This window comes from Teleopsis dalmanni, chromosome 1 (assembly GCF_002237135.1).
Source record: "Teleopsis dalmanni isolate 2A chromosome 1, ASM223713v2, whole genome shotgun sequence".
NCBI classification, from domain to species: Eukaryota; Metazoa; Arthropoda; class Insecta; order Diptera; family Diopsidae; genus Teleopsis; species Teleopsis dalmanni.
In genome coordinates, this window is record NC_051846.1 from 138035688 (window position 1) to 138063297 (window position 27610).

General features: G+C 32.2%; 1 protein-coding gene across 1 annotated transcript in view; it reads left to right on the top strand.

Moving 5' to 3' along the window:
• The window catches only part of LOC119666305 (teneurin-a), a 73874-nt gene extending 48239 nt beyond the window's left edge, over positions 1 to 25635 (top strand). Inside the window, exons 4-8 of the mRNA XM_038075586.1 lie at positions 3639 to 3806; positions 3890 to 4082; positions 5019 to 6394; positions 8717 to 9189; positions 21615 to 25635. Coding sequence (XP_037931514.1) covers positions 3639 to 3806; positions 3890 to 4082; positions 5019 to 6394; positions 8717 to 9189; positions 21615 to 25483 — 6079 coding nt within the window. The 3' untranslated portion in view covers positions 25484 to 25635. The remainder of the gene's footprint in view (positions 1 to 3638; positions 3807 to 3889; positions 4083 to 5018; positions 6395 to 8716; positions 9190 to 21614) is intronic.
• Positions 25636 to 27610: the final 1975 nt, after the last annotated feature.

The window sequence follows — 27610 nt, forward strand, 5'->3', positions numbered from 1 at the left end:
TTGCATAGCTTAAGTGCATTTAAATTCCGCAGCACAATTATAGGTGAGTCAATTTTTAATCTTAAGTTATGTGATGGAATTCCTGATAAATCCAGCGAATTCAAAAATAAAACAGGATAGTTGAACGATTCAATTTAAACTCTAAACATTTTAAACAAATCAAAGTAACCATGAATAACTTTTAAATGTCTAATATAAATGTATATGGATACCAAAAAACTGTATAATAATTAAAAAAACGTTATCCAGTGGATCAAATTGTGAATCTAAACCATCCTTGAATTCACTTGAACACACACAAAAAAGAAGAATTATATATATAAAGATATAAATAACGTACAAAAAACAATGCCACGTCTTCGTGGACGAGGAGGAAATATTGGTCGACGGACTCGGAATTCACAATTACTCCAGAACCGTCGGTTAAATAGATCGGCAGAAAACAATGAAAATGAAAGAAACCAGGATACAATCACACGTGCTAATGAAAGTCAAGAGCAACGCAATGAACGCCAGAAAAATTAATTGCAAGGGGAAACAACGTTCGCCGGGTCAGCTAGTATTATATATAATTAACAAACCTAACTTTGTCTAGTGATAAATGACCGGGTCGCACGAAGTTTAAAACTTGCTTTCAGATACTTACGCCACGCTCTTTTCACATTAGATTAATATATTTCTTTTTTTATTTATTTTCAAGATAAATTATTAAAAATTTTGAAGTGTATGAATTTCAAATAAATCAAATTTTGAACAATATTGCATTTCAATAAAATTTTCATTTTTACAGCCTATATCTGTAAAATGTTTCAAGATTTACTAGTTTCAAAATTACGAAGCAAAATGTGATGGATATATATTTTTATAATAGGATATAACTAGAACTGCTCCTAAGTTTTCAACTTTTGAGGACATTAAAAAAGATCATTGTCCACATATGTTTATTCAAAAAAATCATCAAACTTAGTTTATTTAAAATTATTTCAATTTTTTTTTAATGTTTCCAGATATTATTGATAAAACCTATCAAATCAGAAAAAAATCTTTTTTCCATAAAACTGGATATACATGGTATACTATATATGTACTCTTTATTATTTTCTTTATTTCTTACTTATTATTATTTTGTATTATTTAATATAATATTCGTTTTGTTGAATTAATTTTGTTTATTTCACAAGTTTTAAAATAATTTTTTAAACAGTACTTTTATTCCGTATGTCTTTGAGAAATATATTTCACAAAGAAATACAATTTCGTGCAGAACCGATCAGAGATAACTTGGAAAGATATTAAACGTGTAAACAATTATGATTTCTTGACACCATGCAGGGTTCTAGTTAATATCTTTAATCCACTGGTAAGAACTATCTTACAAGTAGTCTTTGCAAATAGATCTTGACAGTTAAAAAATTTCACTAAATTCTCAATGAATTATTTTACGTTAAAGATTTCTTGAGCGTGGAATTTTTTAAAATTCTTTCATTTCATAAACATTTTTTTAGATAAAATGTTGTCGGAAGACAAAAACTTAAGATTATAGCATTAACTTGCCGAATTTAGCAACTGAATATAGATTTCAAACTTTAATCCAAGCACACATAAAACGTACTTAAATTTCAAGCCATTTTGTTTTTATCCTTCTTATTTTGTTACCCATATCATCATTATACCAAAAAATACTATTCTCATCCTGAATTGGAAATGGCTCAATTTCCGCTTACATTTTCTTCGTCTTCCTAATGCATGTGCTCTTCTATTTTTATATACATTACATTGGCCATCCAACAAAGAATCAGAATCTATTTGACACATAAATCGCACACATCGCATATGTACGACGAATGATTCACCCTTACATACACAATATATGTACCTAAATAAAAAAGGGACACGGTCAAACTAAGGACGCTACCGTATGGCAAATATCTGTACTTTGAGATTCTTCCATTTTTTTATAATATTTCAGTTTGGTCTTGTTTTTTTCTTATCTTTTTGCTATACTAAGGGAAATGTCGCAACAAAATTGGATTTTTGTACAATATAAAAATCTCATCTAAACATGTTGTGGCTACGAAATAACATAGCATAATGTGTCCATTGTGGAGCAATGAAAAATGTCCTTCAAATAGGGCATGTCAAGGTTTTCTTTCTCACTTACGGAGAGATAATAAAAACAAAAAAAAAAAAAATAGAAAAAATGAAAAACTAAATAAAATCAAGAAAGAAATTGCTGCCATTTATATATTGTATTATTAAAGTAGGAAAAATTTATGCAATAAGGCGGTTACTTCCGGCAAACGATTATAAATCGATTTCACTACTAAATGAGTTTCTGACTGCCGACCAAGATTCAACATTCAACACTCAACATTCAACATTCAACATTGGCATTCTAAAAGTGAATTTCAAATTTGTCTTTTCTTGTAGAAAAATATCCTTTTTCCTTCGAACATTTACATATGATCTGAATTTACATTTGAAAAATATGTGCATGATGGTTAAAAAATTTTAGAAAATGACATATTATATACTTGGGTAACTCATATGTCTTAGCTGAATAAAAATTTTGTTAGGTGGTTTGTTATTGTTATTGTTATCTGGACAAAAGAAAAGAAATGAAAAAGAATCTTAATAAAAATATACTTAGTCGTATTATGGCAGTAGCCTTCTCCTTTGTCTTATGATATTCCTTTATTACTTAATGGCTTGGTAGCATTAAGCAAAACGTAACCATGGAAGCAAACTTCTTGGATTTATGAAAAGAGGTCACTTAAAAAGTTTTCCCCTCCTTACTCGTTGTTCCTTGCTCCTTGCTCCTTGCTCCGTGCTCCTTGCTCTTTGGTTTTTTCTTTTTTCTTTCCTGTACTAAAAGGAAGATTCAATAATTACAAAACTTTTATTTCAAAAGTAAAAGGAAAAAACTTTTGTAATTATTGATATGAATTTTGTTCTTTACTATTTTTCTGGAATTATTAATTGCATTATTTCTAAAGTTTTCTTCGTTTCAGTTGAGTTTGAAAAAATTTTTTGTACCGATGTGCAATTCTTTGTGGAATGCAGGAAGGATATCATCATTTTTAATTTACGCAATTCAATGGCAGCTTAAGCCACTTCAGAACTTTTCAATTGTACTGCAACGTAACGAAAGAATGCGCAAGTTTTTCAATTTCGCCAACAATTGAGATTTTTCGCTATAACAAAGTTATAATATCTGTAGAAAACAGATAAATTACTTAAAAATTTAAAAATTTGTTAATATATGAGAAGGCGAAATGCCTTAAGTATGCTTTAAATTTAATATTTGTGGCAGGACTTTCTCTAAACTAGAATAAAAAAAAAAATTATCAAATAATTCCAAAAACTAACACATTAAAAACTTAAGTTTGACGTATCCTTCCTCCTCCTCCTCCTCCTTAAGCAGCTAAGAAATAAATTTTTGCTGGCAACAACAACTGTTGCTTTTCCAAGTATAGTATTTTGTATAAATTTTGCAATTTAATTAATCTTTTTTAATAATTGTTTTATTCAACTCCTTAAATTTTGCAAACTTTTTCCATTATATTTTGCATACATTTCCGCTCTAATTTTTTGCTCCACAAATGTAAATGAACAATTTTCTGTTTCTGTTTACTCAGGTTCGATGTGCTCGTCAATGGTGGCGGTGCTGTTACGCTGCAGTTTCAGCGCTCGCCGTTTAGACCACTAACTCGGACTGTATTTGTGCCTTGGAATCGCATTGTTGTTCTACCACCCGTGCAAATGCAGCTAAGCGACGATGAGGAGAGCACCACCAGAAACGTGCGGTACGTTGGTATATTTTGTTATTTACTTTTCCAATTAAAATTTTATTTAATTCTGGTCTAAAATTTATGTTTTCATCTCACAGTGTGGCGCCGCTAAATCCAGCATTGACCTTCCTCAATTCAATACTGTATCACTTTGCTGATGAACAAGTGGATTCCAGCAAAATCTGTGTGGAACACGATCATGAAGAGTTGAAACCGCAATTAATTAGCACTTGGATGCCAAATGGTGTGGGTGCCATGCCAGGCAAACGTGTCATATTCGCAGAGACGCAGGTGAGTTATAAATTAATTTCATTTTTCTTATGCTTGTAAACGGAACACTTTTAATCTCCTATGCTGCTATGCAGCGAGTTTTGGTTGGTTGGTTGGAAATTTAAAATTAGTTTCATTGTTGAAACAACATATTCCGGTTTAACACTTAACATTATGGTCACGTCGGATATACTGCTGCGCTGGGTATGTACGGTCACATATTAATTGCCAGTAGCTGTGCACTGCCCTCAAATATCTTTAGCTGAACCTTGTTTGCTGTTTTAAAGTTTAATGCAGTACACATCCTTGGGAACTTAATTCATTGCATCTTGAGTCTGTGTGGTTTCACTCGAAATCTTGGCTGATAATATTCCTGACACACGCACTGCAGATAAAGTGCAATGTAGTGCAGTGAAATTTGAGGAAACTAGCACAACCAACGCAAGATAAGTTTTCCTATTGCAGTGTTATATTTACGTGTGCACTTAACCTGGTGCCATTATTTACGTTGAACTTCCTTTATGGGTTATGCTCTTGTACTGCAACAGCCCTTTAAGTTGGTTTAACTTGGCGACAGTTGCTCTTCCACTGCTCTTAACTGATGGCAATGGGAGAAATTCTTACTTGCAGTGCACTTAATTTTTAATTAAATTAAAACTTACCTTGAGGACATTAAAATTTAATATGTTAGATGTTTTGAAAATGCAGCCAAGAGAGCGATTGACTAAGCTGTAAGTACAGTTGCAACAGAATACTTTTGCACTAGTTTTCTTTGCACTTTACCATTAAATGAAAGGTGACTTATGTCTGTCTCGGTGCAAAACTTTAAAAACTTGTAGACGCAGAAGTTAAAATTGAATTAAACTCTAAAAAGTATTAGTAATTTATTTTTTCTTTGTTTTGTTAATAAAAAATGTTCATTCTCTAAAATTATTCGTTTTTTTTTTCACTTTTCAGATTGTGCAAGAATCTATACAAATACCTGGCTCTGATCTACATTTGACTTACCAATCCTCGCAAGCTTCTGGTTACTTAAGCATCGTTCGAATGCGTCTTACATCAGAGCAAATACCGAAGACCTTAACACATGTGCATGTTGGTGTGGAAATCGAAGGTGCATTGCACGTAAAGACTTACGAAGCTGATCCGAATCTTATACACACCTTTGCATGGAATAAACGCAATGTTTACCGCCAGAAGGTGTACGGTGTCACCATAGCACGTATCTCAGTTGGTTATCAGCACTCAACTTGCAAAATGCCAGTTTGGATTACGCAAACTGCTAAGCTGCAAGGTTACGACGTGGATATATCTGACATTGGTGGCTGGGGCTTGGACATACATCACCACTACAACTTCCATGAGGGCATATTGCAAAAAGGTGATGGCAGCACTTTACACATGAAAGAATATCCACGCACAGTTAAAGTGGTCATGGGTACAGGACTGCAGAGGCCTTTAATATGTCCCGATCACTGTAATGGCGTTGCTAAGGATGCAAAACTATTAACGCCAATCGCGTTAGCTTCTGGTCCTGATGGAAGCTTATATGTTGGAGACTTTAATTTAGTGCGTCGCATAACACCAGATGGAAAAGTGTTTACTATTTTACAACTCAGCACCACACAGGTCTCTTATCAATATTACCTAGCAGTGTCACCAGCAGATGGACATTTATACATATCAGATCCAGAACGGCATCAAATATTGCGTTTACTGCGCCTAGAAAAGGTTAAAGATCCAAGCATCAATAGTGAACCGATTGTGGGTAGCGGTCAGCGTTGCATTCCAGGTGATGAGGGTAATTGTGGTGATGGTGGCCCAGCACTGCAAGCACGTTTATCACATCCCAAAGGTCTAGCCATAGCAGCTGACCGAACTATGTACATAGCAGATGGCACAAATATACGCGCTGTTGACCCCAAGGGAATAATACACACGCTTATTGGACATCATGGTCATCACAATCACTGGAGTCCAGCTCCTTGTTCGGGCACGCTAATGGCCAACCAAGCACAATTACAGTGGCCTACTGGATTGGCACTTAGTCCATTAGATGGCTCACTACATTTCATAGATGATCGTTTAGTTTTGCGACTCACCTCCGATATGAAAATACGCGTCGTTGCAGGCACGCCACTACACTGTAATAGCGGCCAAGACAAGACAAACAAAACCACAGACAATGTATTAGGGACGGTGTTGGCTATGGCCTTTTCACCATTCGGAGATCTCTACATAGCAGATAGCGATTCAAGGCGAGTGAACTCAATACGTGTCGTCGATACTGCTGGAAATATGCGCTATTTTGCTGGCAAACAGGAGGGCACCGGGTAAGTAGCACTATATTTATATTTCTTAAATAATAATCACCATGAAATGTATAACAACTCGATCGAAATTTTCATCTATTTGCATTATTGCCGACATGAAATTTCAAATACCATTAACCACAAATAAATGCAAATATGACATATATTTCCACTATCTGAAAGGGCATAAAAACTGCAGATATATACTCGTAAACAGTCCTTCTATGATAATTTGCAGTTGTTATTAGTAATTTTTCTCTCATGGTCCTGCAACCGACTGAAATGTAAAGTAGCAAAATTGAGTTTGCATTTTCACTTTGTGAGATTGTATGGTATGCACATGAGTTTGGCTTTCATTAGACCCTTCTAATCCACTCACATTGCTCTACATTTGCACAATTTTGTGTATTTTCACTTTGTTGTATTTTAGGGAAAAATAAAAAGTTTCAAATTTGAAACAAAAATAAAAAATAAAAAATAAAAAAAATAGCAATGAAACTAATATAAGGCAAATGTTCAAGTAGCAAAAACAAAATAATAATTTTAAAGCTTTGTAGTGCATTTTCCATGTCTATTCAGGTACATGAAATGCAGTGAAACTTCTGCTCCTGATGTAATTTACTGATAAGCACAGCAGTACATTGCCAAAACTGCAAATTAAAGTGGCAACTATTTTCATATAAAGTAATGCTCTCCATATTTTTCATATTGTGTATGAGTTTTATAGTTGCAGATTATATTTAATGAATCTCGATTTTTTTCATTGCTTTTGTATCCATCCTTCAAGTGGTTGTTGAGGGCGTTTGACTGCAGTAACATAGAAGGACCAAACTTTGTTCAGATATTAAACTAAAAGTAGAAATTTGCTTTGTGCTGGAAAATCAGGATTTAGTACATTAAAGTGAATTTGAATAGTTAAATTTTTCGTTTCAAAGAAAGTTGGTAAAACAGTGAAAGAAAGCCTTTCAAACCATATGGAAAAATTATTAATAAGTTTTTCCTTTTCGGACAAAAATATTCAATTATAAAGAATTCGAAAATTAATAGTGATTTTACAACAAAAAAAAAATACGATTATACAAAAATCGGTACTCATATCTATGCGGGGCTAACACCTGCTTAAAATCACTTTATAAAGCAAATTTGGTTTTTTTTTTATTGATAATTTAAAAATTTTTTTACCTATTTTCATTATTCTTAAATAAGTAAATAAAAAAATAGCAGCTTATACTCTCACAGACGAATCTCAAAAATTAGAAATGCAAATATCTTTGCTTTTCAATAGATTTTTAAATGTCTTCGTCTAATGCTCCAAAACAGAAAATGTCATGTTGTCGTTGTCGTTGTCAATTTAAAATCATTGACAAATTAAAATTTTTTTGATAATCCTTGAAAAAAGAAAAAATTTAACCAGACTTCTAACTTGATGTGTCAACGGCCTGAACGATACTAATGTTTTCGTCCCAGTAAAAAGCTTGCTAATTTTTTCCAAACATTTCTGTATTGTTTTTTACAATTTTTCGCGGAAACGACCCTTCTGCTTCCGTTATCAACCAAACCGTCATTGGCAACATGGCCATGTTTAAGTTTGGGCTTGAAGCCCACCATCCCTTTGTCAGCCATTTTGTTTGCCTTTCTTAATCTGTCGCGTTGTTTGCCAAAGTTGCCAAGTTGTTATACATATACATTTCCCTACTTTTTACAAGCATTCTACTCCGATGTGCTCCAATGACAACTGTAGGATTTTTTGTGTGCATTCCTTCAACATATCTGCTTTTGCTCTCCTCTGACTTTTTAGCATTTTATTTTAAATGTTGCCTGGTTGTCATTAACAACCTTTTTCACAGCTTTTCATTTTAGCAGATAATTTCAAGTTTTTTGAACTTTTGTGGTTAAATTTCCAGCTTCAGAATAAAAATCTAAAAGTCCACTGGACAGACGTTAGTGTCGCATATTTTTTGCAGCACATTTTTCGCAACTTTTTGCAGAATGTAGAATGTTTTATTTGAATATCTTACGGTAGTCACATTTTTCAGTTATTGCACAGACGAAACACATATTTTCAATAAGCAGTTTTGGCTCGCTTAAGATGCCCTTAAAATCCTTTCATTTTCTCTACATTTTTCACGTTTTGTGTTCTTTTTGTCATTTTTGTCATTTTTGCTGTTTTTACTGTTTTTGCCAGTACAGCCGTCAGAGTCACTTTCTTAGCCACATGCTTTATACTACAAATTCCTTTACAATCAACTTAAATTTTAATCCTATTCCACTTCATGCCACATTAACTATATAAATCTACAACTAGCATAACACTGAGACTCATATTTACTTAATCGCTTACAGTTCACTAACCTGTGACTGTTCCAATGGCAACAGTGTGAATGGTACAACGACAAGCGCAGCATCTTCAGTTGGCTCAGCAGGCAACGCTTATTCAACGACAGTGAATCCTACACGCAATAATGGTGGTACGACTCCCACTACACCATCTGGTGGTGCATTTAGTGGAAACGGAAATGGCGGTATCGGTACAAATGGTAATGGCAATGGCAGTGGTGGAGCCTGTGTATGCAGCGGCGTAACTACTGGATTGTCAAGCATTGTGCCTGGTGGTAATTTAATGTCAACTGGACCCACAACAACCACAACTGTATTGCTCGGCGCTAAGGCAACGACTGCTGCAAATGGAGGCACTCCCCTAAATGATGATGGCACTTTGAGCAATGCCGAGACGTTGCTATCATCGAATGCACGTTTCCAAGCGATTTCGGCAATAGCAGTTGCTCAGGATGGCGTTATTAATGTCGCAGATCAAGGTAAGTGTATGAAATTTATAAATAAATTAGTTTTTATTAAATTAACAAGTTTAATTTAATTCTATCTACTTAATTTATAAGCGTAGTTAGAGTAACGAAAATTTGCAAAAAAAAATGCATAAAATAATTTTAAAAAATATTTAAATATTGGAAGGAACACAAATTAATTAAAATAGTTGTTTTTCGCAAATTATTTAGTTGAGAAGTCAGTTCTTATAAGTCAGTTCTTTTCTTCTAAGAAATTACACGAAACTGCAATTTCTAAATAAAAAATATTCGGCCAGTAGTAGTATTAAGTACTCTTAGCTAACTATTGAGCGTGTCATAACCTATAATCTTGACAGGACCAAAGTTTTAAGTCTGCAACTTATACAGGGCTAATAAAGTTATGCGCTATTTCTAATAACCACTGATAATGGGTGTTTGGCAATACTCGAATCGGCTGTTTGGTCAGCCATAAAAATTCGATGGTTTATATATAAAAATTCTTGTTGTTGCAATTCAAAAAAAATTCTAAATGTAAAAATTTAGTTAAAAATTTTTTTAAAACTTATTCTAGTGTAAACTAATATAGAATCATGAAATGTATGTATAAATACAATATATAATTGGAGTTTGTTCTCCTTTTATTTATGGAACGGTGCTGCCAGGGGAAGGAAATGAAGCAAATACACTTTAAATATGAGAGAAAAATATTATTTTACTTATAAAAACTGAACCAGTGAGGCCAGCCATTTCCTTTTATCTCCTGCTACACTCACCATTTACACCATTACTTTTAGATATACAATATATTTTGAGAAAGTTGATATTTTTTCGTAGCAGTTATAAGATATTTTATTTATCTTTTTATATTCATTATATTTTACTTTGTACTTTCGAAATACTTTTAATGAGAGCTGGAAAGATAACAGTTTAGAATTACTATAGACGGGTAACGATTCTGTACAAGAACTGATTTAGTCAGAAACAATAATTAAAGTTGTGGGAGGAAAATGCAAAGTACTTTGTTTATCATTTGGACAAAGTCATGCTACTACTGAGCCCCTAAAAACAACACCTCAACTAATGAATAATTCACTAATTAATAAAGTACATGGTAGTTTCTTTTGTTCTGATTGCTTCTACAAACTATACTACAGTACTAGTCCCAGTTCCAATGAGTTGTGAATGAATGTGCTGCTTTCGAGTACGTTTTTACGTCCTTCAGTTTTTGGAAAGCCTTCGATTGGTTCCTGTTTATTTGTAATTTGTATTACAAAATCGAATCAATCATAAATTTGTATGCAAAAAGTAACGTAAACAATTTTTCACTCTCACGTCTCGTTCACGTTCACATTCCCCAAACACAGAGAACTTCTAACATCAAAGCCACGAAATACGCTTCAGAAGCTAAAACAATTTTTGATTTTTTGTACTTTTAGCAGATTTACAAGAATTTCTGCCTTTCCACGCTAACATTAATTAAGCTTATTTTGTGCACCCCACGCCTGGGCGAAACGGTGATAAATACCATTGCCATCAGCTTTAGCTAATAAGATTGATTTTAACTTGTTTGCCTTCGAACATTTTTTACTGGAACACTGCGTACTCAATGTTATGTAAGCAGATAGGTAAGCGCATGGATTTGGTGGGTGAGTGCCCGGAAAGCTTCGCAGGCGCTCCTGTGTAGCAATGCAACATTTGTCGGTAACTTGATTAATTACAGCTATTGATTTTTCTTGCTGCCATGAAATACTGGCGTAAACTTAACACTGGGCTGGTGGCAGGGGTTCTATTGCCATTGCTTTTGCTTTTGATTGAAACGCAGTCTGCTTCATCTGCTTCATCTGCTCCGTAAGTGGGAAGGAATATCAACTACGTCTACTCTAAATACCAACTGTTACTTTAGTTCGTTGTTAATACTTTTTCTGCTCTTTTTCTTCGACATTAATTAATTACTTTGGTTCTTATCTAATTAAGCCCAGGTAATGCTCACAAATTTTTACCTTGGTATTTTTATTGATAAGTTTTCCATTTTCCCGTATGATGTAAAGACCTATCGACTTATGTTTGAGTGGAGGAATACAAAAGGAAACTCGTTAAGTTTTCAGCATAATAACTTTTTAATGTTGAAGTCTTTGCGGTGAAAATGTTTTCTTACTTTTAAATTTTTTTTATGTAAAACTTATTAACAATCAAGTAACATGCATTTGTTTTAGTGAACATTAACATTTACTTAGGAATATATCATTAAAACTGAGAGCCAGACAATCCATTTACTCACTGAGTTGAATTATTTACTATATATTATGACTTACTTATAGGACATTGGAATCGATATATGTTTTTGAATTTAATGAAGATTGATTTCTTGTGCAGAACATTCGTTAAATCTTATAATTTTGTTAGATTAAATAAATTCGGTGAAGAAAGAAATATAGATCTTAAAAGCTTAGTTATTATTTTTCAAAATAATTTTTTTGAAAAATTTTAATTCGTTGTTTTGTTATACTTGCGGTTATTCTTTTATAGTCTTACTTTTTTAGAATTTCTAAATATATGATTTTGAAATAACATATATTTTCCATAGCTCAACGTATAGAAACCTTAAGTGTTCCACATCATTTTTGTTAAATATTTTCTGTGTTCTATCAGCAAGGAATTCTCTTTCATACTTTCTGCAATATTCGTAAAATAATCAATAATTCTTATAACGTGCTATGCAATTCTTATTATAATAAATCTTACTAAATGTAATATAAGTATACTTCAATGGAAAATGTGGAAGCTGTAGGCATTCTAACATTTTGATAAGAAAAAGTAGACGTTTCAATAAGACTCTTCACCATCACACATAGCACGCACCTACCAACAACGTCTTAGAGACAACCTTCCACTTTCAATATCTTTTTGATCGCAGAGTTATTCTCGAGTCTGCAGTTGCGACTTTGCTTAAGGTGTTATAGCTTATTCAGCAAGCCAAAATCCGTATTAAAAAATAACTGACGCTACAGAAAATCTTTCTTCGTGAAAATCTAAAGTTTCCTTAGGTTACGACTTCTGTAGCTTGCGACTAATTTGTTGTGTGACTTGATCAAATATTTCTCACCTAGGAAGCTACAATGATTATTTGAGCTTTTAAAAAAAAATTTAATTGATTCACTATTCCTTTTTAATCAGCAATAAAATGTGTGCAATAACACTCATAAAAAAAATACCACGTTTTGTAGAACACTTAACAAACGTGATCGGTCAGCACAATATTCACCTGACACAGCCATATATGACTTTTTTCCAAAATTAAAATAACTACTTCGAGGAAGACGTTTCGAGCCGATTACAACAATAATGTTTCTTATTTTATTTTGTTTTTTCTATCACGAATTGTTTGTTTGAAGAGTTGGAAAATCTGACTTCAAACAATCCACAAAAAAAAATATCTGCGAACGAATTTTCTTCCCAACTTAACCACTTCGAAAAAGACTTTTCGAGGCTATTGCTGCAATAATAAAGAATTTGTAATAAAATAAAGAAGCTGGATGATCAAACCTTAAATAATCCACTAAAAAATCTATCTGGAAATGGATTGAGCAACTCCGTAGATGTACTGCACTCAATTGAGCCTACTATGAAGGCGACGAAATAATTTTTAATTGATTGATTCATTTTATTTAATAATTATAATATTTAGTGGACTACATATATATTAATAAATTTTATAATTCCATTAGGTTGTACATTCTGTTCTTAAAGAGAACATTTTTTAACTTTATACTTTTATTATTCCAAAAGTATTACTTTATATGTTTATTTCATTAGTTTTTATTTGTGACACATTAAAGTTGTTTGTTCAGCAAGATTTTATCCAATGAATGGTATGTTTCTACTCTACCTTACTTATTCCACAAGCTTCGGTGTATGGAACTGTCTACTAAATTATTAGTATGCAATTGACATGTAAATAAGATATTAAAGAAAGTTTTTCTTTCTAGCGGAAAAACCTAAAAAGTTTTCGACACTCTCCACAAGAAAACAGAAAGCAGAAAACTACATGTTATGCATAGACAATTAAGTTGTAGGCGGACATATAAAAGAACGTATATCAAGGACCTGAATAGACTTCCGTTAGCACATTATTGACAATAATTTCAATTGTTGTTAACACATATGCCTATGAACATATGAATAGTTTGAAGTTTACTAAAATACAACAATTTGTAATGGGAGAGAATTCTTTTTTATTTATGTACTTTTATTTATAAGGAATATATATATACATTAACAACATGCGTAAGCAAAAATCAATTCAAATTTATGTACAGCAGTCATTAGTTTAAGTATGTGCATTTAAAGGAACCGGAAGTTCAAGCGTTTACACATACGCTGTGCCGAAGACATTTTGTTGTGTTGCGTTACACTTTGCATACAAAAAACGACGAAAATGAAACGGAAATTGTGTTTTAGTACATTTTGGTGACAATAAATTAAGCTTCATGTTTCATGTTTCAGTTTCTTAGCAAAGCAGAACTTCCCACAACGGAAGTATTAACAAACTGCGCCCAAAGTGAAACGATTGTAAACGATTTTATGAAACATTTCATTTTTTCTGTCCCACAGCCCCTCTTGTGCTGTGCTCATATTTGACTTATTTCTCTTCAAATCTATTTTCAATTCACTGCACTTACTCGTATAAGTTTTATTTAAACTTTGGCACAATTTTAGCAATTTATGTATCTTAACAGCCACAATCAATGTCGTGTACATTCTACCAAGTAACGCACACAATCCATATAATTTGCTCCATTGGCATCCATTTATTTACTACGAAAATTGTTGTAACAGAATTTGGCAAATGAACTGTAATGCAATCAAAATTCACTATTAGTCTATGGAACTTTATGGGACTCTATGGAAGTCTGTGAAAGTCTGTGGAAGTCTGTGGAGGTCTGTGAAGGTCTGTGGAAGACTTACAAACAACCCAACCACGACTATGTGTACTTGAATACTTTATTCAATATTATAGTTCAATAAAATAGTTTTCCACTCATATGCAGTCATGTAGGTATAGTTGTATGTAAGTTTGAATTTGGCTATATGAGGATGTTTGCAGTTCGTTCAACTGAAAATGAAAATAGTAAGCAAAGAGTCGTTGCAATCGTAATAATGCGGAAAAATATTTTTCTCAGCACTGGCGGCTATATTTTTGTGTAATAAAAATAGTTTTCCTCTACCAGTTTTACCCATTGTGTGAGTATGAATTGTATTGCATAAATATTGGAATGTCCTTTGTGAGGCTAAAACAAAAGAAACCATATTTAATGAAATATTCTTATTTGTTCAAGAAAATGAACTAAAAATTTATATTTATATACTCATATGTGTGTGAGTGTGTTCGCACAATAAAAATATTCGGTCTAAACTCAATTGTGTGACATTTTTACGGTGGATGGTCATTTTAAATTTTATGATTGTAATAAACTATAAATTAAATAAAAAATGTCAAAATAATTTATTAAAAACTTAAGGTCCCAATTTGATATATAAACTACGATTCAGTACACATATACTATAAGATATTCTATTATAGCGGCTGCCTGTTTCAAAATACACAACTCAATTAGTCGAGTCTGTAGAGGCGAAATACTTAGGAACGTACCTGTATATTATATTGAGCTAAAGAACTGACATTTTCAACAAAAGTTAAGATTTAAGCCTCAAACTTCGACTTTAATGTTAGTGGTTTAGTCAGAATACAAAATTTACTATAAGCGTGCTGAAACGCTTCTAGAGTTATGCAGTAAAATTATATAGACTATATAGAACTCACATAATGTTTGCACCTCAAATGACGTAATTTATTTTGGTGATTTAGTTAAGTCAAATATATTTGACAACAAACTCCTGCTTGATGTTATTGTGCTAAAGTGCATCTGAAATTATAGACTACAGTTAAAGGAAACTGCAAATAGCGTGGTATATTATTCCAAAAATCAATAGCACAAACAGCTCTAAGATCACGAAATCAAATAAGACACAAAATCAGAAAAAAATACGTCAATTGAAAGTATTATCATACCAACCCACATGCAATGAAGCTAATGTCACATTTCAATATTTTCACATTACTTCGCTTCGCACAGATCTTCTTAAAATAAAGATATATTTCAATATATTTCGATGTCTTCGGACATAATCCATGCGCGTGTCTGTTTGAGGCAGAACCAGTCTTCCAAAATACTTATTTATTGTCAATTAATTAGTCAGATTGTAAACAAGAAACACAATTCGAAAGTATCTCATAAAATTTTTAGAAAAATATTTGTTCACATAAAGAAAGCAAGGCTTTAAAAATGTAAATTTAAATCCATTCTCGTCTCGTTTAAGATGGTTTGATTGAAATTATATTGTATAACTATAGAGTACTCCACTTTTGAATGCTAAAAAAAGAAGTCAAGAAGTTTCTAATTGAATGTGTTTAATATTAATTTGAGATATAAAATTGTTACATACAGTAACTTAATTTCAAGTCATGCATTCTTGTCGTCTAAAATGCTTATTATGTTATTTTGAAGAGAACAATTTTTCATGTACTTTAAATTTTAATATCAATTTTAAGTTTCCTTCCGAACATTAAAACTAAAGTAGGATCAAATTCTGTATTCGTAATGGCACTTCATATTTATTGGATTTGATACCAATTAAATGCATTACTGAAAAATCCCTAAGGACTTAGTCTGGCCATGTACGTACACTCCAAGCCGCACGAAGCCATAACATGCTCTTACACGAGTGTACACGCAATAATCAAATACTAATACAATATCAACTAAATGAACCGAAAAGCGATTTGTGCTTGAAAGAAAAAGCAACAAACTCTTGCTTCGGATCATTAAATCGATGAAATTGATGAGAACCTTGACGATTTGGTGCTGCTCCGTGGTCTAAGTATCTGTACAAGAGTAAAACCATATAAAATGTGAGATATAAAAAAGATTTTGGCGTGATGATTTCGATGTTAATGGCAGTAAAACGCAGACAACCTTTGCACCAAGAAAAACTTAAACGTAGACGAAGAGAAACGTAGACAGACAGGCAGAAACGGAGACGTAGATGGAGAAATAAACTGAACGAATGAAATTATTTATAATCCTTAGAGGATTAGAAAGTAGACAATAAATAAAAAATATAATACAATTCACAGACAATCTCGTTCGTACACGTTATTAAAGTACAACCTCAAAGGAGAATTTTACCGTCGATACATGTTAATGTGAGAAATTAAATTAAAATGAAATTTTAGAGATGGGATGCGATTTCTTGAATTTTATAAAAAATAAGTAAACTGTGATTTTCTTTTTTAAATAAGAAATTCTTCAAAAAAGCACAAAAGTGACTAAATTGAAGTGAAAATTAAACCCTCATCCAACAATGGCGCTGCTTTCATCCGCTGAATAAGCACCGCAAAATGCAATGTAAATAAAAATATTAAAATTAAGTGCATAGAAAAAACTGCACAAAACTTACAATGGCAACAATCACACAATTGGCGCGCAATTACAAAACAGGAAATCCGCCATTAAAAATGAGCAACACCAAAAGTCAACGCTCGTTGTCAGGCTTTTTTCGCCACTTTTCGCCATTTTTATTTTTTTTTTTTGCTTTGTGCTATTTTGCATTCTGCATTCTGCATTTTGTTTATTTATTTTTCTTTTTCTTTAACATTTCTATTTGATTTTATTTTATTTTAATTTTCATTAAAACCAGACTGACTGACTCACTGACTTTGACTCTGACTCTGACTTGGTGCTGGCCACAATAACACACAACAACCAGAATGAAGCGCATATACAATTGCCAAGAATGGCTGTATTATATCCATTATTATTCTTATTATTTTTATTCTTTTATCTATAAGAAAAAAATTAAACAGTAATAATAAAAGATAGTGGAAAGCAGTTAGTTGGCAACTTAAATTATTGCAAAATTATGCGCAACAACAGAAAAGCAACGTTGCAGTTTCAACTGAAACAACAGTTCCGCATGTGGAAGCAGTAGGCGGTGCGGGGCGGTGCGGTATGGTGCAGTGTGGAAAAGAAAAATAGATCGATTAAGTTTGTACATTTTTTACTGCGGTTTTTATTTTGCAATCATTTCGTAAGCAATTTCTTTAATTACTTAAAACTGAAAAGTAATTTACTTCACTGCTGCGAAATTAGTACAAGGATTTATTATAAAAGTATTTTTTTTTTAATTTTTTTTAGAATATTTTATTCGTTCCATCTAATGAAAATGGTGTAGTAGTTCTTTAAAGTTTAATAACTTAAAAAAAAAATATTCACAATATGTAAGTTACATATTTTAGTAAGTAAGTAACGTTTTCTATACAATTGAAAAAATAAGTTTTACTTTAAATTGCATCTAATTCAAAACTTATATTTTCCAATATTTATTTGAAAAATGGAAGTCTTTTAAGCTGCTTTATATTTATCTGGCTAGTTTCATTTGCTTAAAACTCAAAAGACAAATAAAAGTTTGGTTGCCGCTTCCCTTTTACAGCTTATTTCCATACAGTGTCTTATTATTTTTTTACTTTTAGTAAATAAATTTTATTTCTGCTACTCCATAATCGTATCTACTTTTCGCATTTTACGCCTTCTTCTTTAAGTAGTTGGTCACAGCAAAGTAGTACTTAACGTCTTAAAGATAAACCCAAATGCTACCAAAAAGTCCTTTGCGAACGATTTGTACAACCACAATAAAAGCCTAAAATTATGCTTAACTTTCTCCTTGATAGGCAAACGCTCTCAAACGCAAACATACTTTATTTTTAGTTTTTCTTAACTTTCTTTTATGAATTTTCTTTATATTTGAAGTTTTCCGCGACAACTATCTTTAAGTTGATCTAGTCTACTTAACATATTTTCTTCTTACTGCGTTCTTTTTTTGTGGATAATATTTGTTTTTGTGTTTTATTTACGACTGAGTGAGCATTTCATTCAATATTATCCTTTCGGTGTTTAGCTTTATTTAAAATCTTTATCCTAAGTGGGCTTATTTTAGCTTAATTTTTTATGCCACTTGTATTTTACTTTTCGCTTTCTTACTTCTTGTATTGCCTACTTTACGGCGTTTAATACAGTTGCTTTCAACGAACTTAAAAAGAATGTCATTATTTTTATTATTCATTTAATTTGTTAAATAAAACTTAAAAAATATTGGTTTAAAAAAAATATTAGGAAAATATAATTTAATACTTTATACACAATTTTTTTTAACAATTAAAAACAAATTAAATTTTTTAATTCAATTATTCTTTAACTTGCTATCACTTCGTTCTAATATAACACAGCAACACAGATACTAACTCTGGGCATCAAATTCGAAAAGGTACAGGGTATTCCCAGAGATCCTCTTGTGATAAAATATGAACATATTTAGAGAGAGTAGTAATTTGATTGATTTTTCTTAAAAGATTATAACATTATTAGTATTACTAGTTGATGAACTCGAACATTATGGATTGTTGTCTTATGCTATACACAAAGTTAATGATGGATTTCTTTCATTTCGGCTGTTTACAAAAGTCTTAATCTCTTCTAGATCAATATTTGAATACTGTGAGGCGTGAGAAGAGCATTCTCTAAGATTATGTAAGGATGTTTCTGTGACTATCATACATTGTTGGCATTCGTCTATTGTTAAAAAGACTAACTACACTTTTGCCTATTTAGAAAACAGTGACCAGACATCACTGCAATCAATGTTCTTCAATCCGATTTGTTCAGGCTTAGTTAAAATACTTCTTCCTTTTCTAAGTAGTTTAGAGAGAAGAGTTCGGTACAGTGGGCACCCACCCTCAGTTAGAGCATTTATGATTAGCTTTATTGCTGAAGTCCAATTTAATTAGGCTTATAAAGTGATTTTGGCTGACTGCAATAATTGGCTCTAGTCTATATGCTTGGTTTCGTATATGTCATATAAATACAAATATAAATTTTCAAGATCGAACTTGTTTTTATTCAAAAATGTAAACACAATCATAAGAGTCATAATTTAATTTATTTTTTATTTTAATTATCTTTATATTTTTGTATTTCAACAAGTTTTCTGCACAATTTTTATTTAATTATAATGCAGTTCTACATTGCAATAAACTAATGAAATATAATATAATTTTATGTTCCAATAGGATTAATTTTCTTGAAGATTATTATAAGTAACACTATAATATGTAAGTCATCAAGTTATACTACTCCTAAGCCTATAAAAGTTTAGCACTTCTAAATTTGGCTTGGCACATTAAAAAAAAGTATTTCAAGATACGTAGATACGTAATATACGGTTATGGTTCTTTTGAGTGCAACTTTTATACATACCCAACTTTTTGAATTATTTTGCTCGTGAGAAAAATAAAATATTAAAATGAATAATAAAATTTAATGTTCCCAAAGGACTATTCGAACTTAACAACACCACAATCGATTTATTCTTTTTAATATTTCATAATAAATATTTTATGAAATATATTTCGAAATAAATTGTTCATATAAAGTAATTATTTGTGACCTAATTTAAAATTTGATTAAATTAAACTAACAATATTTCAAAAACTTCATATATCTGACCAATTCCAATAACCCAAATTTGACAAAATAACTCACCATGAAGAAAAAGTGTATGTAGTTTGCTCAAATTGATTGATGCTTGTAACAAAAATCATATTTTTCTGATGTTGATATGAAATATCGTCATAAATTCTACAGAATAAGCCAAACAGCACAACAGCAACTACAACAAAAACAAATTTTATGGTCGTCCCAGCCACTAATGATAAATTTTAGTATTTTCCTATTTATGACCCTTCATGTTCACTCTGCTTTTCGTATGCATATTTTTATTAATTTTAAAAATTCTCGTTCGTTCATTTGCAAACTGAAAATACTGTGCATTGCACTACTCACTATTCACTATTCATCATCGGTTCATATTTGAAAAGCACTTGACTTTTCCCACAACATTTCATGACATTTTAACCGCAACGGAACAAGGGAAAAATTGCCAACGTAAAGAAAAGCTTAAGCACAACTGCTTTTGCCATTGCAATGTCGACTACTTTCGCATCGACATCAACTTCCGTTGCAACCAGAAGTTTTGACCTAAATTTGTCAAACTGCATCAAAATAGTTTTACAAAATTTCAATCGTGCCCAAAAATATTTGCGAACTTTTCTGCTGCAGTGTTCATCGGTTTCATCTTCAGTTGGAAAATCAAGAAGTGCCAAATCAAGTTCATATCTGCTTTGTACGTTGGTTTTATGCTTATTCTGCTGCTTTCCCTTAAAATATATTTTCTGATCATTCCAATGCATTCTGTTTCCTAAATCCTGTGCCGTATACGTACATCAAAGCACAGAAGCATCATCAAATCGTTTTCAAAAATAACCGAGCGCCTCAACAACTCTGATTAACCGCAGTATTTAACAAAAAAAATAAGGATAACGTATTAACCTGTTAAGACTAAGCAAGCACTTTAAACAGTAGTTGATGTAGTTACATAAATTAAAAATTATTTTAGTACATCATACACATTTTTTTTAATTAAAACTATAAAAAAAATCCCAAAAAAATAATTTATTAAAGGATTTTGTAAAAATTTTTACAAATTAGACTAAATGTAAGCAAATCATTTGTCTTGTGGAAAAGGTCAACACTACTTACACAATATTGTAATGCATAAATATGCTACTCTCAAGCACCACAGCACAAACTTGCTCTGCGGTTGAATATGTTTTATGGAAAGTTGTGGTTCCCCGTTGCATATACAGTACAAGTACATCGTTGATATGTTGCTCATGCTCATAAAAGTTTGATGAAATTGTCCACATTGACATTCTGGTACATGCAAACGAACTGTCTAAATTCAATCCTTTTTCTTTTTTGCTTCTAAATTTGAAAAAATGTTTAGTTCATACATATGTCATTCATTTTGTTAAATGAATGGAAACTTTTCGACATTACAGCAAAATTTTAATTAAATCAAATTTTTATTCTTTTGTATATAACAAATTGTTATTGGAAATTTTATATTTAAAAGTCGAAGTCATAGCTCATGAAGAAGACTCTGAAATTCTACAAAGTCTCTTCGTCCAACACAAATTAAAAATAATAATATTCTATATATCTATTTGTATTTAAAATGTATAGATTTTAGCTCAATAAAATAGAAAGATAGTTGTTCAGTAATGTATATGTACCTTAATATACTAAAATATATATTATTTGATTCATTGAATTTATTCTAATTATTTAAAGTGTAGACACAATCTAAAAGTTAGCAACAAATAATTCCTAACTTAGAATTAACCTTTAATTATTTTAGTATTAACAAAAGGACTCATTTAATATAATTTATAATTAATTGAAAACTTGTATTAATTTTTTCAGGCTCTCTGCATGTTCTCGCATTGGAACATTATTTGCCATCCCATGACGAGAATGGTGAATTCCACATTCCATTCCCACCTTCCAGTGAAATTTATGTATTTAATCGGTATGGTCAACATGTTGCTACAAAAGATTTGACTTCTGGCAAGACGCGTTATAGTTTTCTATATTCAAAGAACACTTCATTTGGTCGTCTATCCACAGTAACAGACGCATCTGGCAATAAAATACAATTCCTGCGCGATTACAGCAACGTCGTGAGTTCCATTGAAAATACTCAAGACCATAAATCGGAAATCCAAATCAACGGCATTGGCATCATGACAAAGTTAAGTGAGAAGGGCAGACAAGAAATAGAGTTGGACTATGATAGCAACACTGGTCTGCTAATGTCTCGTTCTTCTGGCGGCGAAACGTATATTTATCAGTATGATGAATTTGGACGTGTGACCGGCATGATTCTACCCAGTGGGGAAATAGTCCGCATAACATCTCAGTTGGCTGATAACAAGGGTTTGACAGTTTATGTGCACGCATCCGTGGAGTCATTGTTTTCACGTGAACGTGGCGAGACAAATGAGTTGTTGGTTTTGGGTGGCGTGCGTTCAACATTCATGAAAAAGGGACGAGAAAATGCCGATGCTGAAATCAAACCAAATAACACTTTGGTTATACACAGTGCTAATGGTGTTATGGTTGAGTCATCCGCTGTTGCAAGACATCCATTGTTAGAAGCAGCCTTGCCTGTTGAAGCAGAAATGTTGGCTATGTGGTCGCATCAGAGTGTGACAATGGGAGAAGGTTTAACAAATAATATGTATTCGGTATTCAATTTGGTAGGTGACGTTCGTAATCCACAGCAGACCTTAAACCGTGAAATATGGGTTAATCAATCGCGCGTTATTGGTGTAGAGTTTGATCAGTTCACGAATCGTGAAACATTCTATGATATGAATCGCACTCCGATATTGATAGTAGCCTATGATCAATCTGGATTACCGAAGTCCTACTATCCCACAAATGGTTATCCAGTAAATATAACATATGATCGTTTCAATCGCATAGAAGGTTGGGCTTGGGGTCCAGCAGAGCTGAAATACTCTTACGATCGTCATGGACTGTTATCTGAAATCACTTCACAGCAAGATGGCATTATATCTTTTGTATACAATGACTGGAATTTAGTCTCCGAAATCGGTTTAGCAAGTCAACGGAAATTCGTGTTGCAGTACGATGAGTCAGGTGGCTTAAGGCATGTAGTACTTCCCTCAGGAACAAAACACTCCTTTAGTATGCAGACTTCGATTGGTTTCATTCGCTGTACCTATACTCCACCAGGCAGCACACGTGCTTATCTTCAACATTATAGCCATTCAGGAGCATTATTGCAGACCATATTTCCTGGTGATGGTGCACGTATTGTGTATCGCTACAATGCGGCAGGACAGTTGACAGAAATAGTACATGGTGATGGTAAAAGTGAATTTTTGTACAACGATTCTACGGGTATGCCCAGTACTGTATCACATACTGAACGTGAACTTGAATATCGTTGGGACTTTGAATACACCGGCGGTTTACTAACAGAGGAACGTATCGATTACATAGCTAAAACGGGACTCAGTAATGCTAAGTTTACATATGAATACGATACTGATTTTCGTGTTATATCAATACAAGGAAGAATTGGCGGACAAAATTTGCCGGCACAAAACTTTGCATATGACATGCGCACTGGTCATCCAAATCTAATTGGACAGTTTAAAGTAATGCATCCCTTATTAAATCAAACGTTGGTCTATGACGGCACTGCAAGTTTCACACGTACGGTAGATGGTCGTTTTATGACGCAAAAAGTAACACTTTCCATACATCGGTTGGAAGTGTTCCGTATGGAGTATTCTTTCGGTGTTCATGGACGTATCTCTCAAACTCGCACTTACACCAGAAATATGGCGGTTAACACTTACACAAATGTCAAAAATTATACTTGGGACTGTGATGGGCAGTTAATAGGCGTTGAGGCACAAGAACCTTGGGGATTCCGATATGATGACAATGGAAATTTGCTCTCTCTTACGTATCGTGGCAATACCATACCAATGGAATACAATACACAAGATCGTATAGTGAAATTTGGTGAAGGCCAATACAAGTATGATGCACGTGGTCTTGTGGCGCAAAATGCGCGCGAAGAACGCTTCCATTACAACACTCAGGGTCTTCTTGTACGTGCTACTAAACGTGGACGCTTCGATGTGCGTTACTATTATGATCATCTGAAACGATTAACCACACGTAAAGATAATTTTGGTAATGTTACACAATTTTTCTACAACAACCAACAGCGACCGTATGAAGTATCGCAGATTTACTCACCGCGTGACGGTAAATTGATGTCATTAACTTACGATGATGTTGGGCACTTAATCTACGTACAAGTATACAGGCACAAATATTACGTAGCCACCGATCAGAGTGGAACGCCTATTATGATATTCAATCAATACGGTGAAGGCATACGTGAAATTATGCGTTCACCATTTGGTCACATCGTTTACGACTCCAATCCGTACTTGTATTTGCCCATTGATTTTTGCGGTGGCATACTGGATCAAGTAACTACCCTCGTGCATATGGGAGATGGTCGCGTTTATGACCCACTTATTGGTCAGTGGATGTCGCCTAATTGGGAACACGTATCTGAGCGCATAATAACACCAACTAAAATGCATTTGTACCGTTTCAATGGAAATGATCCCATCAACGTTGGTCATGATCGCTACTATCCGGCTGATTTCTCAACTTGGATGCAAAGGCTTGGTTTTAATGTAAACAATTTAGTACCGCAGTTGACGCGTAACTTATGGGAGCAGCCCTCGCTTTGGGGACGTGCAGCAAATAACCCAATTGCATTAAATATGAAACGACCCATAGACAATATACCAACAATGGCAGTTGAAAGTGGCTTCCTTGCACACTTAAACGTACGACGCATGTCGAGCTTTGAAGATCTTTCTGCACCACCAAAATCAGCACTTAAATTTGACGTTATGAATCCAACCCCTAGAAATATTGGCTCTGATACGGAGCCACCATTCGGAAAGGGAATTGTAGTATCACGTACAAGTGATGGTCAAGCCATAGTGTCAAGTGTGCCAGCCGCTAATGCAATTTATCGCGATGTATACACTTCTGTCTTCAATCGCTCCAAATTGTTGCCATTCACGTTTGTAGTGCATAATGCACAACAAGATTCATTTTTCTTTGTAAAAGAAGAATCATGGCGTGCAAGTGAAGACCGCCAGCAGTTGAAACGTTTGCAAGGGCAAGTCAATACTACATTCCATGAAATCACACGAGAAAATGGCAGTGGCAATAATTATTTGGATGTGAAAATACATGGTGCGCATGCCATTATTAATTTACGTTATGGCACCACAATTGATAAAGAGAAGCAGCGCTTGATGCATCATGCCAAGTTGACAGCAGTGCGCAAGGCATGGCATCGTGAGAAGGAAGCGCTACGTAACGGCCTAACAACGGCTTTAGAATGGACCCAGCAAGAAATTGATGAAATATTGAAACAAAGCTATGCTAACAACTACGAGGGAGAATACATACACGACGTGACGCTGTATCCGGAATTAGCCGAGGATCCATATAATGTAAAATTTATCAAGAAAAAAGGAGCAACTGGCGGAGCGGCAGGAGTACCAAACACAAGTAGTAGACGAAGAAGAAGTGTGGATAATAGAGATTCGCAGCTTGAAAATATAAATGAAAGGAAGAAACCGCAATACGTTTTACGTGTAACAAGGGCGAATAATGCGGGGATTGACGACTGCACAACCAATCGGTCTTGTTAGTTTTCAACTAAAATACTAGATAGTAGCCTCAAATTATAAAAGTTTTTTGATAATGATGGATAAACCTGTAAGTGAAAAACCTACTATTAAAATGAGCGTATGTGGTATAAGAAATTATTTAATATATAAATAAATATAAAAATTAAAAATATGTTTTGTATGTGTACAGTAGTGAATAAATTATATAAATATGTGTGTATAAATTTACACTATATAGAAAATAATTATAAAAATTTATAAGAATCGAAAAGAAAATATCTATTCGAATATATATGTCATAATGAATAACTGAAAAAAAACTAATTACTTAAGAAACTAAAATAATTAATAACACAATTTATATGTGGAAAGATGATTTGTGGTACTCGAGCTTTTTGAGACTGGCGTAGTTTTTAATAAGAAAAATTATTTATATTAAAATTTAGAAGAGAAATGCAAAGACCTTACACATATGAATAATCTGAAATTCCAAAATGAACAAAACTATTTATAAATATCTAACTAATTACAGTGAAAACCCACATTATATACTCATGTAGTTCGCTTAATTATGCCATATATAAATAGAACACAGAAGCTACATTGAATATGTCGTCAAGTATATGTCACAATTGAATTAATTAATTAATTAAACCCAAACTCCTTTTTCCCTAATAAATACGATAAAAAGAAATACTATAAAAATAATTAAACATAGTTTGTGTAATAAATAATGAATATAATTTTAATTGAATTTATTATAAATAAATAAAATATTGGAAAGAAGTAACTACTTTGGGGTACGAGACCAATTTGTAAAATATTATTATTATATTATATTCTGAATAAGATGTAAATGAATTTATATAAAAAAATTCCTCCAACTTTTAATTATTAATTTTAAAATAAAGCTGTAATAAATTTAATAATTTTAATAATATATAATAATGTTATGTTGTGTATGTACGCAAATATTTAGTTAGTTTCGTATAAGTTTCCAATTTAAGATTAAATATTCATATGCAAAATCTTTAAAATAAATAAATAGGGCTTATATTATAAGGTATAATTATAAGTGATATAATTGTTTATAAGTTTTTGTTATTATTTTTAAGCTTTTAATATAAAATTGTTCGATAAACATATATCGAGTAGTTTTTATTTAATTAAAGTAAATAAATGACAGTATTAAATATCAAAAATATTAAAAAAAAACGTTTTTAATTTTATTTGACTTATCATTTATATATACATATATTTTAGAATTACAAAGTGTTATTTCATATATTGTTTTTTTTTTATTTTAATTAAAATAAACCGAAAAATATACTCAAGTCCTTATTATTCAACTATTTATTTTTTAATTACAAAATGGTTTTATTATTATTATGGCCTTAAAATATTACATTGGCAAAATTCCGTCCGCACAAAAATTTTGTCAGTGTAGTAAATTTACAGGCAAACTCTATATCTTATTTTAATTTAAACAAAGTAAATGTATTTTAATTTAGTATTTTTTAAAACTATCTCAGAAAGAATTTGTCTTTGTGTTGCCATATTTTATCAGAATTTCTAAATGATTTAATTTTTTTATTTGTACTTTTAATTTTATAATAAATCAAATCATATCCTCTCTCTCTAATAAAAGTTTTTTTAGTTATATTTTTACGTATTCTGATATTTATTATTATTATAAATCCATTTTAAAATATTTTAATTTATATGTTGTTCTGTAAAGTATAAAAATATTTTAAGAAATATGTAAAAATTAATGTTTAATATTTAAAATATTATGTTTTTAGTTAATGTACTGTTTAAAGATTTATAATATTTTGAATATCAAACTTATTATTAAAAATATTTTAAAGCCGAAAAAAATGTAGTTCACCAATTCGAGATTGTCGTATTTTTCATATGTACCATAAAGTACATAGTCGCAAATGCTACTGATGCGATTTTCTACTACATAATCGCCGGTGCTACTCTATAGCAGCAAAACACCCATGGTTTTGGAATTATGCGAGATGCAGAAGTGTTTTTCAATCATTTTTATGGTATGTCGCAGAGAAGACTTTTAAATTTTCAGTGTAACATAACGTACACGAGAAACGTTCAGAAAGCTCAGCCGAAAAATGAACTCTATCTAAC